The sequence below is a fragment of the Rhinopithecus roxellana genome, chromosome 11 (genome assembly GCF_007565055.1).
Source record: "Rhinopithecus roxellana isolate Shanxi Qingling chromosome 11, ASM756505v1, whole genome shotgun sequence".
Lineage (NCBI taxonomy): Eukaryota > Metazoa > Chordata > Mammalia > Primates > Cercopithecidae > Rhinopithecus > Rhinopithecus roxellana.
Window position 1 is genome coordinate 53,432,170 of NC_044559.1, and position 23,154 is coordinate 53,455,323.

The 23,154-nt window shown below is 51.4% G+C and overlaps 2 protein-coding genes across 12 annotated transcripts in view; both read left to right on the forward strand.

Moving 5' to 3' along the window:
- The window catches only part of LOC115900306 (basic proline-rich protein-like), a 165,354-nt gene that overhangs the window by 2,570 nt on the left and 139,630 nt on the right, over nucleotides 1-23,154 (forward strand). The window lies entirely within an intron of this gene.
- On the forward strand, nucleotides 7,707-22,561 carry LOC115900345 (scavenger receptor cysteine-rich domain-containing protein SCART1-like). 11 transcript variants are annotated; one of them, XM_030940388.1, is made up of 14 exons: nucleotides 7,707-7,973; nucleotides 10,166-10,483; nucleotides 10,818-11,114; nucleotides 11,907-12,215; nucleotides 12,578-12,883; nucleotides 13,025-13,342; nucleotides 13,416-13,730; nucleotides 19,003-19,320; nucleotides 19,496-19,564; nucleotides 19,641-19,955; nucleotides 20,232-20,270; nucleotides 20,730-21,155; nucleotides 21,735-21,899; nucleotides 22,148-22,561. In XM_030940388.1, the coding sequence occupies exons 1-14, from the start codon at nucleotides 7,907-7,909 to the stop codon at nucleotides 22,270-22,272; spliced, it is 3,387 nt and encodes a 1,128-aa protein (XP_030796248.1). In that variant the 5' UTR covers nucleotides 7,707-7,906; the 3' UTR covers nucleotides 22,273-22,561. The 11 variants fall into 11 exon arrangements, with proteins under 11 accessions (XP_030796248.1, XP_030796258.1, XP_030796256.1 ...); XM_030940387.1 differs by having other exon boundaries at nucleotides 7,709-7,973; nucleotides 21,705-21,899; XM_030940390.1 differs by having other exon boundaries at nucleotides 7,709-7,973; nucleotides 12,003-12,215; nucleotides 21,705-21,899.

Sequence of the window (23,154 nt, forward strand, 5' to 3'; positions counted from 1 at the left end):
TAAATAAACATTGGATTTAAATTGTACTATAGACCAAATGGACCTAACAAACATTTACAGAACATTTTATCCAACAGCTGCAGAACACACATTGTTCTCATCAGCACATAAAACATTCTCTAGGATAGGTCATATGTTGTGTCACAAAACAAGTCTCAACAGATTTTAAAAAATAAAAATCATATCAAGTATCTTCTCAGACCACAGTGAAATAAAACTAGAAATCAACACCAAGAATAACTCTGGAAGTTATACGAACACCTAGAAATTAAACAACTTGTTCCTGAATGACCGTGGAGTCAATGAAGAAATTAAGGAGAAAATAAAAAATTTCTGGAAACAAATAAAAATAGAAACACAACATACCAAAACCTATGGAACACAGCAAAAGCTGTGCTCAGAAGGAAGTTTATGGCAACATGCAGGGTCCAGCCCCACAGGGTCGGTGGGTTTTTCTCCCCGTGTGTGGAGATGAGAGGTTGTAGAAATAAAGACAGAAGACAAAGAGATCAACAGCATATCAAAAAGATTATACAGCATGATTGAGTGGGATTTATTTCAGGAATGCAAGGATGGTTCAATATATGATTTTTCCTAGATTATGATTGTAGAGCAAGGATTATTATAATATTGGAGTAAAGAGCAATTGCTACAAACTAATGATTAATGATATTCATATATAATCATATCTATTATCTATATCTAGTATAACTATTCTTATTTTATATATTTTATTATACTGGAACAGCTTGTGCCCTTGATCTCTTGTCTCGGCACCTGGGTGGCTTGCCGCCCACAGCAACAAACATCTACAACAAAAAATAACTATTTCAAATAAATAATCTAACATTGAACTTCAAGGGACATAGGAAAGCAAGAACAAAACAAACCCAAGATTAGGAGCAGGAAAGAAATAATAAAGATGACAACAGAACTAAATGAAATAGAGACTAAAAAAGAATACAAAAGATACAAAACAAAGTCAGGCTTTTGAAAAGATTATCAAAATTAACACATCATTAGCTAGACTAAGAAAAATAAAGATGACTCCAAATAAAATTAGAAACAAAAAAGGAGGCATTATAACTCATACCACAGAAATACAAAGAAACATCAGAGATCATTAAGAACAGCTATATGCCAACAAGTTGGAAAATCTAGAGAAAATGGATAAACTCCTGGACACATATAACTTACCAAGACTGAACCAAGAAGAAATACAAAACATGAACAGATCATCAATGAGTAATGAGATTGCATCAGTAATAAAAAGTCCCCCAACAAAGAAAAGACCAGGATTGCATGGCTTCACAGCTGAATTCTACCAATCTTTAAAAAGAAGAAATAGTAACTCTTCTCAAACTATTCCAGAAACTTGAAGGTGGGGGGTAGAGGGGGGAATTTGTCCAAACTCATTCTATGAGGCCAGAATTACCCTGACACCAAAACTAGGCAAGGACACAACCAAAAGAGAAAACTATAGGCCAATATCCCTGGTGAAAATAGATGTAAAAATTCTCAACAAAATACTAACAAACCAAATCCAACAGCATATCAAAAAGATTATACAGCATGATTGAGTGGGATTTATTTCAGGAATGCAAGGATGGTTCAATATATGAAAATCAATAAATGTGGTACATCACAATAGCAGAATGGACAAAAGTCATATGATCATCTTAAGAGATGCAGAAAAAGCATTTAATCATTTAATCAAATCAACATCCCTTCATGATAAAAGTTCTTTTTTTTTTTTTTTTTTTGAGACAGAGTCTCGCTCAGTCACCCAGTCTGGAGTGCAGTGGCGCGATCTTGGCTCACTGCAAGCTCCGCCTCCTGGGTTCTTGCCATTCTACTGCCTCAGCCTCCCAAGTAGCTGGGACTACAGGCACCCGCCCCCATGCCCGGCTAATTTTTTTGCATTTTTAGTAGAGACGGGGTTTCACCGTGTTAGCCAGGATGGTCTCGATCTCCTGACCTCATGATCCGCCTGCCTCAGCCTCCCAAAGTGCTGGGATTACAGACGTGAGCCACCGCACCCGGCTAAAAATTCTTAACAAATTAGGTATAGAAGGAATGTACCTCAATACAAAAAAAGGCCATATATGACAAACCCACAGCCAAAATCATACTGATTGGGGGAAAAGTAGAAAGCTTTTCCTTTAAGAACTGGAACAAGACAAGAATGTCTACTTTCAACACTCTTATTCAACATAGTACTGAAAGTTCTCGCCAAGACAATTAGAGAAAAGAAATAAAAGGCATCCAAATTGGAATTGAGGAAGTCGAGTTGTCCCTGTTTGCAGATGACATGATTTTATATATAGAAGAATCTTAAGACTCCACCCAAAACTTTTCATACTGATAAATACATTCAGTAAAGTTGCAGAATACAAAATCAACACACACAAATCAATAGCATTTCTATGCAACAGTAACACACTACCTAAAAAAGAAATTAAGAAAGCATTCCTGGCCGGGCATGGTGGCTCAAGCCTGTAATGCCAGCACTTTGGGAGGCTGAGATGGGTGGATCACGAGGTCAGGAGATCGAGACCATCCTGGCTAACATGGTGAAACCCCGTCTCTACTAAAAAATACAAAAAAAACTAGCCGGGTGAGGTGGCGGGCGCCTGTAGTCCCAGCTACTCGGGAGGCTGAGGCAGGAGAATGGCGTAAACCCGGGAGGTGGAGCTTGCAGTGAGCTGAGATCCGGCCACTGCACTCCAGCCTGGGCGACAGACCGAGACTCTGTCTCAAAAAAAAAAAAAAAAAAAAAAAAAAAAAGAACGCATTCCCATTCACAATAGCTGCAAACCCCCACTGCCAGGAATAAATTTAACCAAGGAGGTTAAAGATCTCTACAATGAAAACTACAAAACCCTGATGTAAGAAATTGAACATGACACAAAAGAAAGAAAAGACATCCTATGTTCATGAATTGGAAGAATTAATATTGTCCAAATAACTATATTATTCACACAATCTGTAGATTCAATGCAATTCCTATCAAAATATAAATTACATTCTTCATTGAAATAGAAAAAAGACTCCTAAATTCCTATGAAACCACAAAGACCCTGAATAGCTAAACAATCCTGACCAAAAAGAGCAAAGTTGGAGGAATCACACTACCTGACTTCAAAACATACTACAAAGCTATAGTAACCAAAACAGCATGGTACTGGTATGAAAACAGACACACAGGGCAATTGAACAAAATGCAGAACCCATAAACAAATCCACATAATTACAGCCCTAACTGACTTTTGACAAAGGTGCCAAGAACACACTTGGGGAAAGTATACCCTCTACAATAAATGGTGCTGGGAAAACTGGATATTCATATTCAGAAAATAAAACTAGGCCTCTATCTTTCACCATATAAAAATCAGCTCAAGATGGGTTAAAGACTTAAATGTAAGATCCAAACTACAATACTACCAGAAGAAAATATAGGGGAAATGAGTCAGGACATTGGTCTGGGCAAAGATTTTATGAACAAAACTTCAGAAGCACTGGTAATGAAAGCAAAAATGGACAAATGGGCATATACCAATCTAAAATCCCTCTGCACAGCACAGGAAACAAATGACAAGGTGACAACCAACAGAATGGGAGAAAATATTTGAAAATTATACATCTGACCAGGAGTGAATAATGAGAATATATAAGGAATTCAAACAACTAAAGAGCCAAAAAAAATTAAGTTGATTTAAAAATGGGTGAAAGTTTCTGAATAGGCATTTCTCAATAGAAAACATATAAAGAGCCAAAACATATGGAAAAAACCTCAACATCACTAATTACCAGAGAAATGCAAATTGAAACCACAATAAGATATAATCTCAACCACGTTTGAAGGGCTTTTATCTAAAAGACAAACAGTAACAAATGCTGGTGAGAATGCAGAGAAATGGTAAAACTTACACACTGTTGGTGGGAATGTAAATCAGTACAGCCATTATGGAAAACAGTATGGGGTTTCCTCAAAAAAATAAACATAGAACGACCATATAATCCAGCAATCCCACTACTGGGTATTTATCCAAAGGAAGGGAAATCAGTGTATTGAAGAGACGTCTTTACCCCCGATTTCACTGCAGCACTATTTACAAAAGACAAGACATGGAATCAGCCAAAGTGTTCATTAATAGATAACTATATAAAGGAAATGTAATATACATACACAATGAAATACTATTAAGCCATAAAAAAGAATGAAATAGGCTGGGCATGGTGGCTAATACCTATAATCCCAGCACTTTGGGAGGCCAAGACCGGTGGATTGCTTGAGTCCTGGAATTTGAGACCAACCTGGGCAACATGGTGAAATCCCATCTCTGCAAAAAATGCAAACAAATTAGCTGGGTGTGGTGGCATGCACCTGTGGTCCCAGCTACTAGGGAGGCTGAGATGGGAGGATTGCTTGAGTTCAGGAGGCAGAGGTTGCAGTGGGCCAAGATCATGCCACTGCACTCCAACCTGGGCCACACAATAAGATCCTGGGAGTGTCTCAAGAAAAAAAATAAAATAGAGAAACCCGTAATGTCAGCACTTTGGGAGGCCAAGGCAGGTGGATCACCTGAGGTCAGGAGTTCAAGAATAGCCTGGCCAACATGGCAAAACCCCGTCTCTACTAAAAATACAAAAATAGCTGGGTGTGGTGCCACGTGCCTGTAATCTCAGCTACTCAGGAGGCTGAGGCAGAAGAATCGCTTAAACCTGGGAGGTGGAAGTTGCAGTGAGCCGAGACTGCGCTATTGCACTCTAGCCTGGGCAACAAAAGTGAAACTCCATCTCCAGAAAAAAACAAAAACAAAAACAAAAAAAACTTGCCATTTGTAGCAGTGTGTGCATGTAGGACATTATATTAAGTGCAGTAAATCAGGTAGAAAAAGTTCATTACTGCAATACTGCTAGTTGTTACTCATATGTCAGGACTAAGAAATTGACTTCATATTAGAAGAGTAAAATTAGAGTTACTAGAGACTGGGAAGGGTTAGGGGAGAAGCAGATAGGGAGAAGTTGTTTAATAAACACAAAGTTAAGAGGAATAAGTTCCAGTGTTCTGTAGCTCTGTGGGGTGACTGTAATTCACAATAACTTGTGTATTTTCAAATAGCTAGAAGAGAGGATTTTGAATGTTCCCAACAGATGAATGATAAATGTTTGATGGGCTTGGTAATTACCCTGATTTGATCATATGCATTGCATACATGTATCAAAATATCACTTTGTATCCCATAAATATGTACAATTCTTACATGTCAATTAAAAATAAGGCACTTCCTACTTGCTTCCATTTCAGATGAGAAATTAGCTGTAATTCACATTACTATTTTTTATAGTCAATGCATCCTTTCTGCCTGGCTGTTTTTAGGATTTTTTTTCCTTTAGTTTCCAAAAATTTAATTATGTGTCTTGGTGTGAATGTCTTTGAATTCATCTTATTTGGGATTTCTCAGCTTCTGGAATCTGTAGTTTTGTGCCTTTCACCACATTTGGAGAATTTTCAGTAATTGTTACTTTAAATACATTTTCAGCCCCACACTCTCTCTTAACTTTCCCGGATTTCCCATGATACAAAGATTAGGTCTCGTTATTATTGTCCCACAGATCCCTGAGGCTCTATAAATTTTTCTATTTTCTCTCTGTTGTTTGCATTGAGTAAATTCTATTGATGTATCTTCAAGTTCACTGGTGCCATTCTCTGTCATTTCTATTCTACTAGTCCGTTCATTGAGTGTTTAACATTTTGGTTATTATATCTTCAGTTCTATAATATTCATTTATTTTGAAAACAACTTGATTGAGGTTCATATGTCATAAATGCACTCTTTTACAGTGTGTGGTGCAGAGGATTTTAGTATATTCAGGATTATGCAACCATCACCACTAGCTAATTTCAGAACATTTTCACCACCTTAAAAAGAAATCCTGTAGCTGGCTGCGGTGGCTCACACCTGTAATCTCAGCACTTTGGGAGGCCAAGGTGGGAGGGTCAGATGAGGCCAGGAGTTTGAGACCAGCCTGGGTACATAGCAAGACTTTCCATCTCTACAAAAAAATTTAAAAATCAGCCAGACATGGTGGCATGCACCTATAGTCCCAGCTACTCAGGAGGCTAAGGTAGGAAGATCACTTGAGGCCAGGAAGTTGAGGCTGCAGTGAGCTATGATCATGCCACTGCACTCCAGCCTGGATGAGAAAGTGAGACACTGTCTCCCAATAAATAAATACATAAGTAAATAAAAATAAAAAATAAAAACACTATACTATTTTCAGTCCTTTTCTCTTTTGTCCTCCTCTAGCCCCTGGAAACCACGAATCTAATTTGCATGTCTATTGATTTGCTTATTCTGGAAATCTCATATGAATGGAATCGTACCCAGTATGTGGTCTTTTAAGTCTAGCTTCTCTCACTGAGCGTGTTTTCAAGGTTGACGCATATCTAGCCTGTGTGGGTGCCTCGTTCCCTTTCTACGGCTCAGTGATGTTCTGTAACGTGGACATACTGCATTTTCTTTATCCATTTATCAGTTGATGCACACGTGAGCTGTTTTCATCTTTATTATGAATAATGCTGCATGAACATTCATGTAGAGATTTTCGTGTGGACATAAGTTTACATTCCTCTTAGAGATGTACCCCGGAGTGGAACTGCCCTTCCTGGGCTCAACTGGTATCTTCCTGGAATATCTCTATTTAACTGTGGACAAACTGCCAAACTTTCTCAAAGCAGTTGCACCATTTTCCAGTCTACCAGTAAAATCTGAGAGTTCCCATTTCTCCACATCCTTACCACTGTTTCATTTTTTTTTTTTTAAGACAGATTCTTGCTCTGTCACCCAGGCTAGAGTGCAGTGGTGCAATCTCAGCTCACTGTAACCTCTGCCTCCTGGGTTCAGGCGATTCTCCTGTCTCAGCCTCCCGAGTAGCTGGGACTACAGGTGCATGTCACTGTACCCGGCTAATTTTTGTATTTTTAGTAGTGACAGGGTTTCACCATGTTGGCCAGGGTGGTCTCGAACTCCTGACCTCAGGTGATCCACCCACCTCAGCCTCCCAAAATGCTGGGATTACAGGTGTGAGCCACTGCGCCTAGACTGTTTCATTTTTATAACTTCTATTTCTTTGCTGAGATTTCTATTTTTCCTTTTATTTCAAGGGGATTTGCAATTTGTTGTGGCAACAGTTTTATGATGCCTGTTTTAAATTCCTTGTCAGATGATTCTGACACCCGAGTCTTCCTGGTGCTGGCCTCAGTTGATTGTCTCCTATTGAAATGGTCGTGTCCCTGGGTCTTCTTATGATGAGTGATTCTTAACTGTATCTTCTCTCAAGAGTTTTGGTTCCAACGAAAGTTCAGTTCTCAGAGTTCTTGCAAAGCTCTTCTGTGTCATTCTTCTGGTGCTGCTGGGACTCCCACTCAAACCCTCACCCTACCCCACCCCTAATTCTACTAGTGCCATCTGCCAGCACGGAGGACACCTCCCTGGCTGTCTGGCGTCACTGCCTTCTGTGGCGGTGGTACGACTGAAGCCGACGGGCCCAGGTGGAGGGTGGAGACGCAGGGCTTCATTGATGCTGTGCTGTGGGCAGGTTGGACCACCTGCCTGAGGGTTGGGTCTAGTCCCATCAGCAGCTATCAGTGTGGGAGGAAACCCACAGCCTGCACCCTCCCCATGTCTGGTGATGCTCAGGCCAGCAAGGCATTGGCTGCTCTGCTCATGGCTGAGAGGCAGAGCTGCTGATTCGCTCTGGAAAGGCTGTGGCTGTCTCCATTGGCCCCAGGACGTCCTTGGCAGCTCCCACCTCTGTGTATGTGACTCTGGGCTGTGACCTCCACCGTTGCCCCAGCTAAGCAGTGAGGACTTGCTGAAGCCCAGAGGGCTGTGGGACCATGAACGCAGCTCTCTGGACCCTGGCACTCGGGCCCCTTCTTCTCAATCTCTGGGCAGTCCCCACTGGTAAGTTTCTCCTTCCTTCATCCATGGAACTTTCTGGAGAAGCAGCTCTGCCGATGCCCAGGCCCCAGGACGTGAGGGTCCCTGCAGTGACCTTCCATCTGTCTGGGTCTCACTCAGCCCCGAGTGCGTTGGACATGCTGGGGCAGGAGGGAGGTGGCTCCACATGGCTGGATCCCTGTGACCTCAGGGCCCCCAGCTCCTAACCCCACTGCTCAGAACCCAGGGCACAGGGCTGGGTCAGGCCCTGGACAAAATGAGGGACACGGCCCAGTGTCTGGTCCCAATGACCCCGATCAACAGAGTCCTGAGGGGTCCTGCGGGGGCTGCTCCATCCATGTCCCCTGGAGCAGGGCTGAGGTCCTGGGAAGGAGGTGGGAGGGTTGGCTGCATCTGGCAGTGAGGTTGAGCGTGGGGTCCCACGGAGATGCTGCACCCAGGTGGGGACACTGGGGCGTGGGGCCATGTGGAAGGGCTGCTGGGTCAGGGCAGGCAGCTGTAGAGACGGGGGTCCAGCCAGAAGGAAGAGCAGGAGAGGCTGGAGGTGAGAGGGAGCCCTGGGGACTGCATACATGGGCACGGAGCCATGATGCGAGTGTGGGGCTGCACGGGAGGCACGAGAGGGTGCCCTCGAGGCTGAGGAGCACTTCACTGGCAGGGCTGGTCCAGGTGCCCAGCAGGGCGGTGACCTGGTGCTGATGGAGCTGCACCCCCAGTGGTGGGGTGGGAGTCTGTGAGCAGCTGCAGAGAGGGCAGAGAGGGCAGAGGGGGTTGGGGTTTGAAGGAAAGGCAGCAGTGTGGCCACAGATGGATGGAATCCTGGGGTTGAAGGGATTTGCTTTTGTGTTAAGGATTGCAAGCACAAGGGCCGGAATTCTCTACTACAACAAGAAATAGCTTTAGAAAATACAGAAAGCCATTCATAGCGGGCATAGTGGCTCATGCCTGTAATCCCAGCACTTTGGGAGACCAAGGCAGGCAGTTTACCTGAGGTCAGGAGTTTGAGATCAGCCTGGCCAACATGGTGAAACTCCATCTCTGCTAAAAATACAAAAATTAGCCAGTTGTGGTGGCGTGCGCCTGTAATCCCTGCTACATGGGAGGCTGAGGCACGAGAATTGCTTGAATCCTGGAGGTGGAGGTTGCGATGAGCTGAGATCATACCATTGCACTCCAGCCTGGGTGACAGAGCGAGATTCTGTCTCTAAGTAAATCAATCAATCAGTCAATCACAGACACCAGCACGCATCCATGTCCTGAGGAGAACCAGGTGGGAGGGTGATGAGGAGGCTGGAGGGTGTGGAGAGGTGGAGGAAGACTGAGAGGGAGGGGATTCAAGGCTCCCCACGAGGTGGGAGGGAAAGGTCTTCATCTTGGACCAAGCAGGGTCCCCCCTCTGCTCCTGACTGCCATCTGGGAGGCTCTCTTCTGGGTGTGGAAAGTCCTCCAGGGGCCCTGGAGGCTGCTCTGGGACCACACAGCACCACCCACATGGAGTTCCTCCTAGTGGTGCTTCCTCTCGGGGTGGCTGCGTTGATGTAGGGGTGCAGAGGCCTGGAGAGGGTGGTTGGGGTGCCTCCGTGGGGGGGTGGAAGAGAAGGTGCTGGGGCATCTGAGATGCTCGGAAACCATGGAGACCGAGATCCTGGCTGGAAGGCTGGTATGGGTGGGGTAGTGGGGCTGGGTTTGGTGTAGTGGGAGGGCAGGCAGGGGTTGTTTTCCTGGACGCTCAGGGTTGCAGAGGACAGGAGCGAGGGGTGAGTGGAACACTCCAAGGGGTGTGGACAGTCACGTGGGTGGGGCAGGGGTGACAGTGGTGGGCTGGAGACCACAGGGCCTCCAGTGGAAGCGGGGGAATGATGCTTGGGAGGCAGAGAGTGGGTGGGGGACCCGCCCAGCTGCAGACCCAGGAGGACAGGGGACTTCCTTGCCTGGGGGGTGGGATCCTCCATGATGTTGGGGCTTCAGAGGCCCGGGGAGGGGAGCAGCCCCCGGGGAGACCCATGGGGTGAGGGTTTCTGTGTGAGCCGCGCCCATCCCCTCTCTGGGACTGCTTGGTGTGGTGAGAGGAATCCGACTTGCTGCTGAGGCCTCGCAGACCGTTCCCTGCCGCCGCCAGAGCTGCCGTTGCTGCCGTCTTACTCCTGAGCCTGTGGTTGGATCTGGCCCCTCTAACTGGACCTGTCTGTCTGAAGGTGGACCAGGTGCTCTGAGGCTGGCGTACAGACACAGCACGTGCGACGGAGTGGTGCTGGTCCGACACCGCGGGGTGTGGGGATACGTGTGCAACCAGGAGTGGACGCTGGCAGAGGCCTCTGTGGTGTGCAGGCAGCTGGGCTGCGGTCCCGCCGTGGGTGCCCCCAAGTATGTCCCGCTGCCTGGAGAGGTGGCCCAGCCCTGGCTCCACAACGTGTCCTGCCGGGGCAACGAGTCCTCCCTCTGGGAGTGCAGCCTTGACTCATGGAGCCAGAGCCCGTGCCCCCACACATGGGTGGTGGTCGCGCTGTGCTCCAGTAAGTAGGGAGGGGTGAAGAGGGCGGGAGGAGGAGTGGGAGGACAGGGAGGGTCTCCGAGGTGGAAGCGGAACCACCTGGCCAGGACCTCCTATCTGGGGGCCCAGTGTGAAGGGACCCTGTGGGGACCCTTGTTTCAGGAGACCAGCTGCAGAGCATGAAGCTGGGCACAGGGGGCCTCTCTGAGCCCCGGGCCCTGGGTGACTGCCCGGTCACCTGCCCCTGAAGCTGGCCCTCTGCAGCCCAGCACTGTCCTCCCTGAAAAAGGAGCTGCCAAGTGACCATGTGGGCAGCTGGGTCCATACCTTACGGAAGACGGGCCTGTGCCCCACAGACGGCACATTCCGGGAGCTCCGGCTGGCGGAGGGCCGCAGTCCCTGCGCGGGACTCCCTGAGATCAGAAACGTGAATGGGGTGGACCGCCTCTGTGGCCTGCATGTGGAGGAGGCCATGGTGTTCTGCCGGGAGCTGGGGTGCGGCCCTGTGCTCCAGGCCCCCCGCCGGGACGTGGGCGTCGTCAGGAAGTACCTGGCCTGCAGGGGCACCGAGCCCACCATCCGCAACTGCAGACTGGACAACAACTTCCGCAGCGGCTGCGACCTGCGGCTGGATGCAGAGGTGGTCTGCTCAGGTGAGGCTGCCACCCAATGTTCCCAGTGACCCTTGGGATGGTGCTGGGCCTGGACCTGGGGAGAGCAGGGAGAAGGGGGTGGGCGTTCCCATGGATGGGGCCCCTGTCCCACATGAGACATTGGGCGCAGACCTGGTGCATGTGCACGCTGGAGGGAACGGGACTCAGCTCTCACGCTGGTTCTCAGCAGAGTGGAGCTGAGTTTCTGGTGGCCCCGCAGAGGTGTCCTGGCTCAGAACCCGCAGGCCATCTAGGGGTCCTGGCTGCTGGTGTAAGTCGGAGTTGCCTCAGCTGTGATCTCTGCATGTCTAAGAAGGATTGGGGTTGGGTAGAGGTCACGTCCTCCCAGCCCTGCCTCAAGTGTGTGTGAGCTGCACTGGCCTCACAGCTCCTGGCCTTGTATGAGGAGCAGCTGAAACGAGGTGGATAGTCTGCTTGCTGCAGTACCCCAGAGAGGGTGGTGCTCAGTGGACCAAGGGGTGCCCTGACCTCTCCTCTGGGATTGCAGAGTGTTGCTGTCATGGCCCTGGACAGGCAGAGGCTGTGAAATACGTGGGCACCTGCAGCAGGTGACCCTGACCCTGACCTTGGCGGTGCGGCCAAAGACGCCTGCTCTTCTCTGGGTGCAGGGTGGAAGGGCCTTTGGCCGCAAGTTCCTGCCTGTGCTTGGCAGACCCTCTGCCTAGATGCAGATGATGGCTCTTGGCTGAAGCCTTCTGCAGTCTCAGGCTCAGGGCCAGGCAGTTGACCTGAGAATACCTGTCTCCTGCCTGAGAGGATGTCTGCCCCCAGGACACACAGAGGCCCAGCTGGTGGGCGGTGAGCACCCCTGCGCCGGGCGCCTGGAGGTGAGGCGCGGCCTGACCTGGGGCACCATCTGTGACACAGACCTGGACCTGGCCACAGCCCACGTGGTGTGCCGGGAGCTGCAGTGTGGGGCGGCGGTGTCCACACCCAAGGGTTCCCGCTTCGGCCGGGGCTCGGGGCCGGTGTGGTCGGAGACCTTCCACTGTGCAGGCAACGAGTCGCTGCTGTTCCACTGCCCGCGGGGAAATGGGAGCCAGTGTGGGCCCGGCCATGACGCAGGGCTCAGGTGCTCAGGTGAGGTCCTGTGTGTGGGCTCTGAAGGCTCATCCCTGCCTTGTTCTCTGCCAAATCCCTTCATGCCCTAAAGTTGCCTCTGGCTGGTAGGTGTGGGTGCTTTTGATATTTGCTTCTGTTGCTTGAAAGAAGCAGGGAAGAGACTGGGTGTAGAGTGATGTGCCCCAAGGCTGCAGCTAAGATCAGATTCTTCTAGAGAGCTGTATGAGCTGCATGCTGAGGCAGAGGAGGGCAGAGGAGCTGGTGAGAGCAAGGCTGGGCTCTGTGCCCACCCCACTGGGTGTGAAGGAAGGAAATGACCACAGCCAGCCATGTGCTGGGTCTGCCGTCTGGGAGCCACACTGACTCCTCCTCTCCCCCAGAGTTCAGGCTGGTCAATGGCAGCAGCAGCTGTGAGGGCCGTGTGGAGCTCCAGGTGCAGGGGTCCTGGGCGCCCCTCTGTGCCACCCACTGGGACATAGCAGACGCCACCGTCCTCTGCCACCAGCTCAACTGCGGCAACGCGGTGGCTGCACCTCGAGGAGGCCATTTTGGGGACGGGGACGCTGCCATCTGGCCTGACGCATTTCACTGTGAGGGGACAGAACCCTACTTGTGGAATTGCCCAGTAAGCACCCTGGGGGCCCCGGCCTGTGCCCCGGGAAACTCAGCCTCCGCAGTCTGCTCAGGTGGGTGCATCCAGGGCTGTGGAGGAGGAGGGTGAGTGAGAGGCATGGACAGAGGGGGTGGAGAGGGAGGGGCCCTGCTGTGGGGTGGTTCTGGGCCCCTCCCGCGGACACCCTGGGTCCCCTGTGCGTCCCCATCCCCAGGTCTGCCCCACGGCCTGCGGCTGAGGGAAGGACAGAGCCGCTGTGATGGCCGCGTGGAGGTCTCCCTGGAGGGCGTGTGGGGCCGCGTCCTGGACGATGCCTGGTACCTGCGCGGCGCGGACGTGGTGTGCCGGCAGCTCGGGTGCGGAGCGGCCGAACAAGCCTATGACGCACCTGCCCCCAGCCGCGGGTCGGTCCAGGTGTCGCTGAGCCGCGCGCGCTGTCTGGGCACCGAGACCCGCCTGACTCAGTGCAACGTGTCCGCGACCCTGCAGGAGCCCGCGGGAACCTCGCGGGACGCCGGCGTGGTGTGCTCTGGTGAGGGCAGAACCGCATCCCCAGGGGCCCGTCGCCGCGCGGTCCTGGGCGCCCTGACTCTGTCTCTCCACAGGGAGCCTCGGGGTGCGGCTGGCCGCGGGGCCGGGGCGCTGTGCGGGGCGCGTGGAGGTGCTGCACGGGGGCGCGTGGGGCACCGTGTGTGACGACGCCTGGGACCTGCAGGACGCGCACGTGGTCTGCAGGCAGCTGGGCTGTGGCCGTGCCCTGAGCGCCCTGGGGGCCGCACACTTCGGAGCCGGGGCAGGGCTCATCTGGCTGGACGAGCTGGGCTGCCAGGGCCACGAGTCTGCTCTGTGGCAGTGCCCGTCGACGGGCTGGGGCCAGCACGACTGCAGGCACAAGGAGGACGCCGGCGTCTTCTGCTCAGGTGAGCCGCAGTTGGGTATCAAACGATCATGCTGTTTTATTACATAGAAACGTGCGTACTTGCTTTCCAGAATTACGTTAAAATATCAGGAGCTGTTGTCTTCCTTGAATGCAGAACTTCCACAATGTATTGGGTGAGGTTCCTCTTGGTATAGTAAACGGCACCGGGCAAAGCGCTTTGGTTTCCTGCACCTGGAGCTGGTCAGCTTCCTGGAGCAGCCCCGCCTGGGCTCCTTTTCCACCATCACCAGCTCAAGTGAGCTTGAAGTTTCCATCCGGAATTCACGAATATATATATTTGTTTTGAGATGGTCTCACTGCGTTGCCCAGGCTGGAGTGCAGTGGCCCAATCACATGTCACTGCAGTCTTGACCTCCCGTAGTCCAGGGATCCCTCAGCCTCAGCCTCCCAAGCTGCTGGGACTACAGAAGTGAGCACTGCCACTGGCTTCAGAGTCTTAATTTTGATCCATATTTTGGGGTACTGGAGAACTTTTTGCAGAATTTTTTTTTTTTTTTTTTTTTTTTTTTTTTTTTTTTTTTTTTTTTTTTTTTACAAAGTCTTGCTCAGGCTAGAGTGCAATGATGCAGTCTTGACTCAGTGCAACCTCTGCTTCCCAGGCTCAAATGATCCTCCTGCCTCAGCCTCCAAAGTAGCTGGGACTACAGGCATGTGCCACCATGTCTGGCTAATGTTTATTTTTGTAGAGATGGAGTTTCACCATGTTGCCCAGGCTGGTCTCAAACTCCTAGACTCAAGCAATCTGTAGGGTCCAGCCCCACAGGGACGGTGGGTTTTTCTTCCCGTGTGCAGGGATAAGAGATTGTAGACATAAAGACACAAGACAAAGAGATAAAAGAAAGGACAGCTGGGCCTAGGGGACCACTACCACCAAGACGCGGAGACCAGTAGTGGCCCCGAATGCCTGGCTGCGCTGTTATTTATTGGATACAAGGTAAAAGGGGCAGGGTAAAGAGTGTGAGCCATCTCCAATGAATGATAAGGTCATGTGAGTCACATGTCCACCGGACAGGGGGCCCTTCCCTTTTAGGTGGCTGAGGCAGAGAGAGAGGACAGCTTACGTCATTATTTCTTCTATGCTCTTTTCAGAAATATCAAAGACTTTAATACTTTCACTAATTTTACTACTGCTATCTAAAAGGCAGAGCCAGGTGTTCAGGATGGAACATGAAGGCAGACCAGGAGCGTGACTGCTGAAGCACAGCATCACAGGGAGATCATTAGGCCTCCGGATAACTGTGGGTGGGCCTGGCTGATGTCAGACCCTCCACAAGAGGTGGAGGAGTAGAGTCTTCTCTAAACTCCCCCGGGGAAAGGGAGACTCCCTTTCCTGGTCTGCTAAGTAGTGGGTGTTTTTCCTTGGCACCGATGCTACCGCTAGACCCCAGTCCACTTGGCAACTGGCGTCTTCCCAGATGCTGGCGTTACCGCTAGACCAAGGAGCCCTCTGGTGGCCCTGCCCGGGCATAACAGAGGCTCACACTTGTCTTCTGGTCACTTCTCACTATGTCCCCTTAGCTCCTATCTCTGTATGGCCTGGTTTTTCCTAGGTTATGATTGTAGAGCGAGGATTATTATAATATTGGAATAAAGAGTAACTGCTACCAACTAATGATTAATGATATTCATACATAATCATATCTATGATCTGGATCTGGTATAACGCTTGTTATTTTATATATTTTATTACACTGGCACAGCTCGTGCCCTCGGTCTGTTGCCTCAGTGCCTCGGTGGCTTGCCGCCCACAGCAGTCCACCTGCTTCAGCCCCCCAAAGTGTTAGGATTACAGGTGTGAGCCACCGTACCTGGCCATTTTGCAGACTATTTTTGAGGTGGTGGATGAGATTTATTATTATTATTATTCACGCATACCCGAGAGTCTTTGTGGTCTCATCTTGTCCAGGTGTGGTCATTCTTGGGTGATGGAATTTTGTCATTTTGGGGGGTGGGTTCTCCAGAGAAGCCTGTGAGTGAGCGGGTCATGGGCTCCCCACCTGACCTGCAGTCTTTCCAGGCAATCCCCGGGGAGACGCTGGATGCCGGCAGAGACTCTGGCAGCTCATCCAAGTGTGGGCTCTTTTCATTGATTTTGGTTCATATTGTACTTCAGAAACGTGTTCTTCAGCGGTATCTTGGATTATTACATTTATTTCAATTATTGCGTTCTTTGTATGCAATGCTGGAGTCTCGTGAGTTTGGGTCTTCTCTATGTTTCTGAAATTAATTTTGGCGTGGCTCCTTCCCCAGGCATTCTTGGGGCATTTCTCTAGGTGGCACACCACAATCTGCGTTTCTGTCGATTCTGCTCTTCGGTCCTCTGGTGTATCATTTTGCCCTCCTCACCTCGTCTGTCACCTCATTTTTGTGTCTTTATTCTCAGCAGCTTGTTTTCTTCTAATGACATTATGCTCCACTCTCATAAAAGGTCCATCTTTTTCTGACATCTCAGTGAGAATGGCAGGTCATTTTCTAGAACATTCTGCTGGTTTCCGTGGAAAGCGGCTGATGTTAGCCCTTCCTCTGCATCTTCCATGTGGTCGTTGGTCTCTGGTTTGCAGCATTTTCCTCCGGTGGCTGCTTTATCTGTTTGTCTGTGAAGCTTCATCCTGGGGACCCCACCTGAGCTGGCATCTGCAGGCATCTGGCCATCAGACCGTCTGCTGGAGCCAGCATGTTGGGCACGGCCAGTTCAATTCCCGGGGCTGCCTCTTTTTCACCTGGGTCTCAGCTATGCCTCGGTCACTTCTGGCCCCTCCAGGCTCCTCAGGGTCCCTGCCTGACAGGACTGCATCCCCAGGGTGGGGTGGGGCGCTCACGGCTCCCGCTGTCCCATTTGTGGGCAGATGGACAGGCAGGCCACGCAGCCCTGCTCAGCTCTGGGCTGCCCCCATGGCCTGTGTCTCCTGCCTGTGCTGCTGCTTTGCCCAAGGTCCTGTCCATATGTCCAGGGTACAAACTTCAATTGTTTTGGGAAAGCAGATGGGACTTTTCATATCTGAGGGACAGGAGCCATTTTAAATAATTAGAACAGTAATTTCTAGACACAGGTAGAGGATATCTCTTGATAGACTTTACAAAAATACTATATTGCTAATATTTTTGAGAGAATGAAATATAAAGTATGTTACATGGTGTTAAAATTTGAGTCCAAAAAATTTGAAAGAAAAAACCATCTGTAATCGCAACAGCCGGAGATAAAGCCACCGTGAATATGTAACGTACGTGAAATTGATGCTGAGTAACCCAGCCCCACACAGGCAGCAGGGATGTGTGTGGCTCCGGCTTCTGTGGTCACTGCCTTTGGCTGTGCTCAGCCTGGTGGTTCTCTGTCCCAGCCAGGCTCCCTCAGTGCCTTCGGTCACTTGATGGTTAGGTGGAGCCCTGCGTCTGGGCCCTGGCTGAAGGCAGGAGTGGTGGAGGCTCTGTTTCTGTCATGATCCAGCCTTGGTTCTAAAAATGATAGCAGTGTCAGCCTAGGAACAGGCAGAGAGTCTCAGACCCTATTCCTTGGCCCAAGTCCTGAGGCAGCCAGGACTCCAGGACTGGGGCACTGACTCAGTGAGAGGGTGTGGAACCAGGCAGGGGATACTTGTGAACACTTTTGTATTCTATTACCATGAATTTCTTTCCAGTATTTTTTCTAAGCTTATTTTAATTAGATATGATCCTTTCGGATGCAATTTATACCCAATGTTCTCCTGTACAGGTTCTCCTGTACAATTTATACCCAATGTTCTCCTGTACAATGTTATCCTGGTACAGGTATTTTTAAAATGTTACTACAGTGCTTCATGGCATAGCTTTAAATAATTGTCTAACATGCCATTAGGTGACCATATTAGTCTGTTGGACTCTACACTGCTCCAAGGGTAACATTGAACATATTTGGGCACTGATCAGTCAGGACCAAAGCTATCTCTGAACATGGGGCTGAGGTGTACACACACACACACACACACACACACACACAGTTAAATAATTACTACAGTCAAGCCAATGAACATTCTACCATCTCGCAAAGTTACGCTTGGTTTCGTGGTAAGAGCACCTAAAATCTACTTTCCTAGCAAATTTCCAGTGTACAATCCCATATTATTAACTACATTCCTCCTGCTGTATGTTGGGTTTCTCGATTTATTCATCCTGCACAGTTGTGTACCCTTTGGCCTACTTCTCCCCATTCCCCCGCCAGCTGCCCCTGATAACCACATTCTATTGTTTTTATGTAGTTGACTTTTTTTTTTTTTTTTGCTCCCATATGTAAGTGGGATCATGCAGAATTTGTCTTTTCATTCCTGGTTTATTTCATTTAACATAATGTCCTCCAGGTTCATCCATGTTGTCACGGATCACAGAATTTCCTTCTTGTTTGAAGCTGAACAGGATTCCATAGCATCTATGTACTACATTTCTGTTTTTTTTTTTAAATTGACAATCTTCGTACATCTGTATGGGGTACATAGTGGTGTTTCAATCCGTGTAATGTGTAGTGGTAAGATCAGGGTGATTAGCAAACAATCATCTCAGACATGTTTATTTCTTCGTGTTGGGAACATTCAATATCCTCCGTCCAGCGATTTGAAACCAAATAATAGACTGTTAATTACGGTCACCCTATGGCGCTACAGAACGCTAGATTTATTCCTCTTATCCAGCTGTAATTTTGTATCTTTACAGATCTCCTCCTGTCCCTCCCTCCCCCAACCCTTCCCAACCTCTAGTATCCTCTGTTCTGCTTTTTACTTCTAGGAGATCAACTTTTTTAAAGCTTCCATTTGTGAGTGAGAACATGGGGTGTTTAACTTCTGTTCCTAGCTTGTTTCACTTAACACAGTGTCCTCCAGTTCCATCCGTATTGCTGCAAATAATGGGATTTTATTATTATTATTTTTATTTTTGTTTTGTTTTGTTTTTTTAAATGGCTGAGTAACTGCTGTGTTTTCTGTATCCATGTATCTGTTGTTGGACATTTACACTGATTCCACATCTTGGCTATTGTCAGTAGTGCTGCGGTGAACCTGGGCGTGCAGATGTCTCTGCTGTGCTGATTTCATTTCCTCTGGGTCTATACCCAGCAGTGGGATTGCTGGATTGTGTTGTAGCTCTGCTTTAAATTTTCCAAAAAAGCTTCACACTGTTTCTATAACTGATCTCAGCGCTGGGACCCCCTGAGTCTAGCCCCCTCCTTCTGAGACTGCCCGTGGTGTCCAGGCAGGGCACTCCTTGGCCTGACTGTGCTTGCCTTGCAGAGTCGGTGGCTCTGAGGCTGCGAGGTGGGACCTGCTGCTGTGCTGGGTGGCTGGATGTGTTCTACAATGGGACCTGGGGCGCCGTGTGCAGCAATGCCCTGAAGGACCTCTCCTTGTCCATCATCTGCAAGCAGCTGGGGTGTGGGGAGTGGGGATGGCTGGAGAACAGGCCCTTCCCCTCTGCCGGCACCGGGACCGCCTGGGTGGACAACATCCAGTGCCGTAGGCTGCGCAACTCCACTCTGTGGCAATGCCCTTCCCATCCGTGGCACCCGCATTCCTGTGACCTTCGAGAGCAGGCCTGGATTACCTGTGCAGGTGGGCATTAGAGGTCTCTGGGGGTGCCCGGGAAGAGGTTCATCTGTCCTGACAGGTCACTGGCAGGGGATGCCATCGAATCAGAGCTTGGGCCTGGGGGTCACTGGGATCCACAGCCTTGTTTCTGAAGCTTCTCCAGGCACCGATGCGCTCAGAGCTGCTGTTTAACCTGCAGGATTGTCAGAGGACAGGCCACAGGCTGCTGGGGAGCCTCTCAACTGCTCCTCCTCGCTCGGCTGCCCAGGTACCCCTCTGTCCTTGTCCCTGTCCTCCTTCCCGTCCCGGTCCAGCCCCCGCAGTGACGGCAGCCCCTGTTCCAGAGGAGGGCGCGCTGCGCGTGCGCGGGGGCGAGGCCCGCTGCTCCGGGCGCGTGGAGCTCTGGCACGCGGGCTCCTGGGGCACCGTGTGTGACGACGGCTGGGACCTGGCGGACGCGGAGGTCGTGTGCCGCCAGCTGGGCTGTGGTCGGGCCGTCGCCGCCCTGGGGGCCGCCGCCTTTGGCCCTGGCTCCGGACCCGTGTGGCTGGACGAGGTGGGGTGCCGGGGCAGCGAGGCGTCCCTGCGGGGCTGCCCTGCGGAGCGGTGGGGACGCGGAGACTGCGCGCACAAGGAGGACGCGGGCGTGCGCTGCTTGGGTGAGTGGGGGCGGGGGGCTGGGAAGAGGGGCGCTGGTGGAGTCCTGTGGTGGTCTCCGTCCCCTTTCCCCTCAAGCGCATCCCCAGCACCCAGCCCTGAGGCTGCCCAAGGCGTGGTCCCTTGTGGGTGCTCCTGGCCAGGCTGCCGGGGACCAGTCCTGTCCGCTCAGGTGCGTGGGCTGGGCTGCCGCTGCGGCGGTCTGGGTGAGGGTCTGTGCGGCTCAGGGCCGTAGCTGCCTCCCCATCCCGGTCCTCACCTGCCACCGTTTACTGCAGGTTCCCCGAAGACCACTGTGCTGCCCCTGCCGCCGCTGGGTAGGTGGCTTTCTCATGCTCACCCCCCTCCTGTATGTCTGACCCCGCAGGGACATGCACTGGGGCTCAGGGCTGACCATCACGACCAGAACACCCCCCCTCCCTCCCTGTGCCCACCTGAGTGAATATATGGGGATCTGGGGATGTCGAGGACAGAGACCCCAGGCCCCACACAGCCACTTCTCTGGGGTCTTTGCCTTGGTGGCTTCGGGGGGCTTGGCCCTCAAAAGCTGTGGCCCCTTGGACCCTAGGTCTGTGTTCAAGGCAGAGCTGAGGGCAGAGGGCAGTCAGGATGCTAAGCGCATTCCACAGGCCTCCCCCCCTCCCAGATCATCCTCTGATGCTCCTATCTGGGCCCACATACCTGCATTTTCCCACCTGTGCCTTCCGCCTCAGCCCTGCACTCATGCCTCCCCACCTGTGCCCTCCCAACTGTACCCGCTCTCTGGGCCTACACAGCAGGATTTGTCCACCTGTGCCCTCCCACGTGGGCCTTCCTCGATCGTACCCACTATCTGGGCCTGCAAGCTTCCCGGATTCTTCCACTTGGGCCCTCCACCTGGGCCTCTCGTGTGGTGGCCTCAACCTGTCTCTCCATGGGAGGAGCGCCTGTTCAGGCAGCACAAAGGCCCACCTCTCCTGGGGTGGCCCCCATCCCTGTGAGGCTGGAGCCCTCCAGGGCCAGGGTCACAATGGCCCAGGCAGCCCAGGTGCACAGCATGCCCCGCCTCTCACTGTGCCCCACAGCCCCTCCCTTGGCCCCTCCACCTGCCCACAAGGCCTGGGCCATGCCTGAGATCACCTGCCTGGTCCTTGGCTCCCTTCTGGGCATCATCTCCCTGTTCCTGGGCAGGCAGTGGTGCCACCGCAGAGCAGCCTGCAGGGGTAGGTGGGCGTGCCCAGGTGTGGTGAGCAGGGGCCTGGGGTGGGGAGGCTGGGGGGCATGCTCTGTGGGGCCCCTGTCATTGCAGACCCTTTCTGTCCTGGTCACTGCCCTGCATGCTAAGTGGCCTTCCCCATGGTGACTGCTCAGTGACTCTCCGTGGACCCACGAGCTGTTGGGGCCTCAGGGACCCTGAGTCTGAGTCTTGCTTTGCCCCCGCGATGTGCTGGATCAAAGAAATCCACACTCCCAGGGCTGCCTGGAGAGAGAATGGGCTTTAGGATTCTGCTGATTCCTTATGACTTATGTCCAATGGGGGGCTTTCCTGGGTGTGTTCAGAGGCTGAGACCACCGGTCCCACCCTAGGACCGCATTCCTGGGTGCCCTGAGTAGAAAGTGGCCTCTGGCTGGGGGTCTTTGCTGTCTGTGGGGGCTGCTGACAGAGGAGCCAGGGGTGCTCCTGGTGTGCATGAGAGACCGCAGGGGCCAGGCAGGGTGGGCTTGGACTGCAGGAACATTTCTTCTAGAACATTCTGGTGGGGCCTTTGCAGGTTGGGACATGTCAGGCCATCTGTCCTCAGAGGGTGTCTATGAGGACATCGGAGCCTTCCCCATGGGGGAGAAAGACGAGGGACCTGCAGGATCCGGGGACCTGGGCCTGGAGGAGGACTATGACGATGCGGGAGAGCCTGAGGACGGCGCTGGGGAGGAGGCGGAGGAGGCCAGGGTGCAGCTGAGCCCCGCAGGTGTGCACCTCTGTGCCCTGGCATCCATGGTGCTCTTCCTGCTGTACTGCTTCTATGCAGAGGGCTCCGCTCTGGCCAGCGCCTACATTTAAAGAACCTGAGAGCTGCTTCTCACGTGTCCGTGACTTTCTCTCCTGTCTCAGGCCTGGGGCATTAGGGCTTCTGGCTGTCCCTTCGAAGCTGCATCTCCCAGTGGGTAGATGTGGACTTAGAGAGGTCATAGGTCTATATTTGGGTTGCTTTTGCAGCTGAGCAGTGTCCTTCCAGCACCTTGTCCCAGTCGGCTGCAGGAGGGGCCCTGGGCAGCCCAGGTCACTGTGAGAAGCCATATCACTGTCTCCCGACCCACGGTGTCCCCTTCTTGTCCCTTTGAGGCTTTGCTTCCCAGCAAGAAACCGGGAGATGAGAACTCCTGGGCTTTGAGAAATCGCTCAGCACCCCAATGGACCCTGTGTCTGTCTCCCTAAACATAGGTGGGGCTCCTTTCAGCCTGGGTCCCGAAGCTGAGGCTGAGATGGAAGACCATGGTGGCCTCTGCCCCAGGATGTGATGACCTGGAGCTGACAGTGGGGATGTCAGTGTGAGGGGACAGTGGGATAAACCAGGGAAGGCTGGGGTCTTCCTTGTCCTCGCTCTCAAAACAGATGTTATTAAACTCTCTTTGAACTCACTTATCCATCATTAATTCAATCCAGAAACATTCAACAGACACCATCATGGTCCAGGTTCTGTTCTGGGCCCAGCTGTCTGCCTCACCTGGTCCTTTGTCTTCTCGTCTGAGGGCGACTGTGTGTGTTTCCAGTCCACATTGTTTTCACTGTTTTACTGAGTTGGGATGTGGGCTACTCCTCCTGGAACTCAGGCAGGAGGGTCAGGGGTCTCCCAATCCGGCAAACTCTTGGATCATTTCTTGTCTCTGCTGCCACCTGACTTCCAAGGTTAGGGGCCCAACCTTCAGTGTGGCTCCCTGATGAACCACCCCTGGGTTCCTGCCTTTCATCTGCACACACAGTGCTGAGGGAGATGGCGAGGGCTCCGCTGGGCGCTTGAGGTCAGAATCTCCATTGCTTACAGCTGCATTGCTCTGATGGGCCCTGAAGCCTTCCCTGACCATCCTCATTGCTGACCACACCCTCCCAGGACCTAACCCACCAACAATCCCACCCACCCAGGATTCCACCACGCAGCACCCGTCAGGCATGTTTAGGTCTTGTCTGACTTCTTCATCTCAGGTTCCAGCATACTGGAAACACCC

Excerpts from the sequence above, each read along its gene's own strand:
- LOC115900345 (XM_030940387.1), top strand. The coding sequence starts at position 7,907 with ATGAACGCAGCTCTCTGGACCCTGGCACTCGGGCCCCTTCTTCTCAAT. Across the intron at positions 12,216-12,577 it reads CGCAGGGCTCAGGTGCTCAG|AGTTCAGGCTGGTCAATGGC; the intron begins GTGAGGTCCTGT and ends CCTCTCCCCCAG. Across the intron at positions 13,343-13,415 it reads CGCCGGCGTGGTGTGCTCTG|GGAGCCTCGGGGTGCGGCTG; the intron begins GTGAGGGCAGAA and ends GTCTCTCCACAG.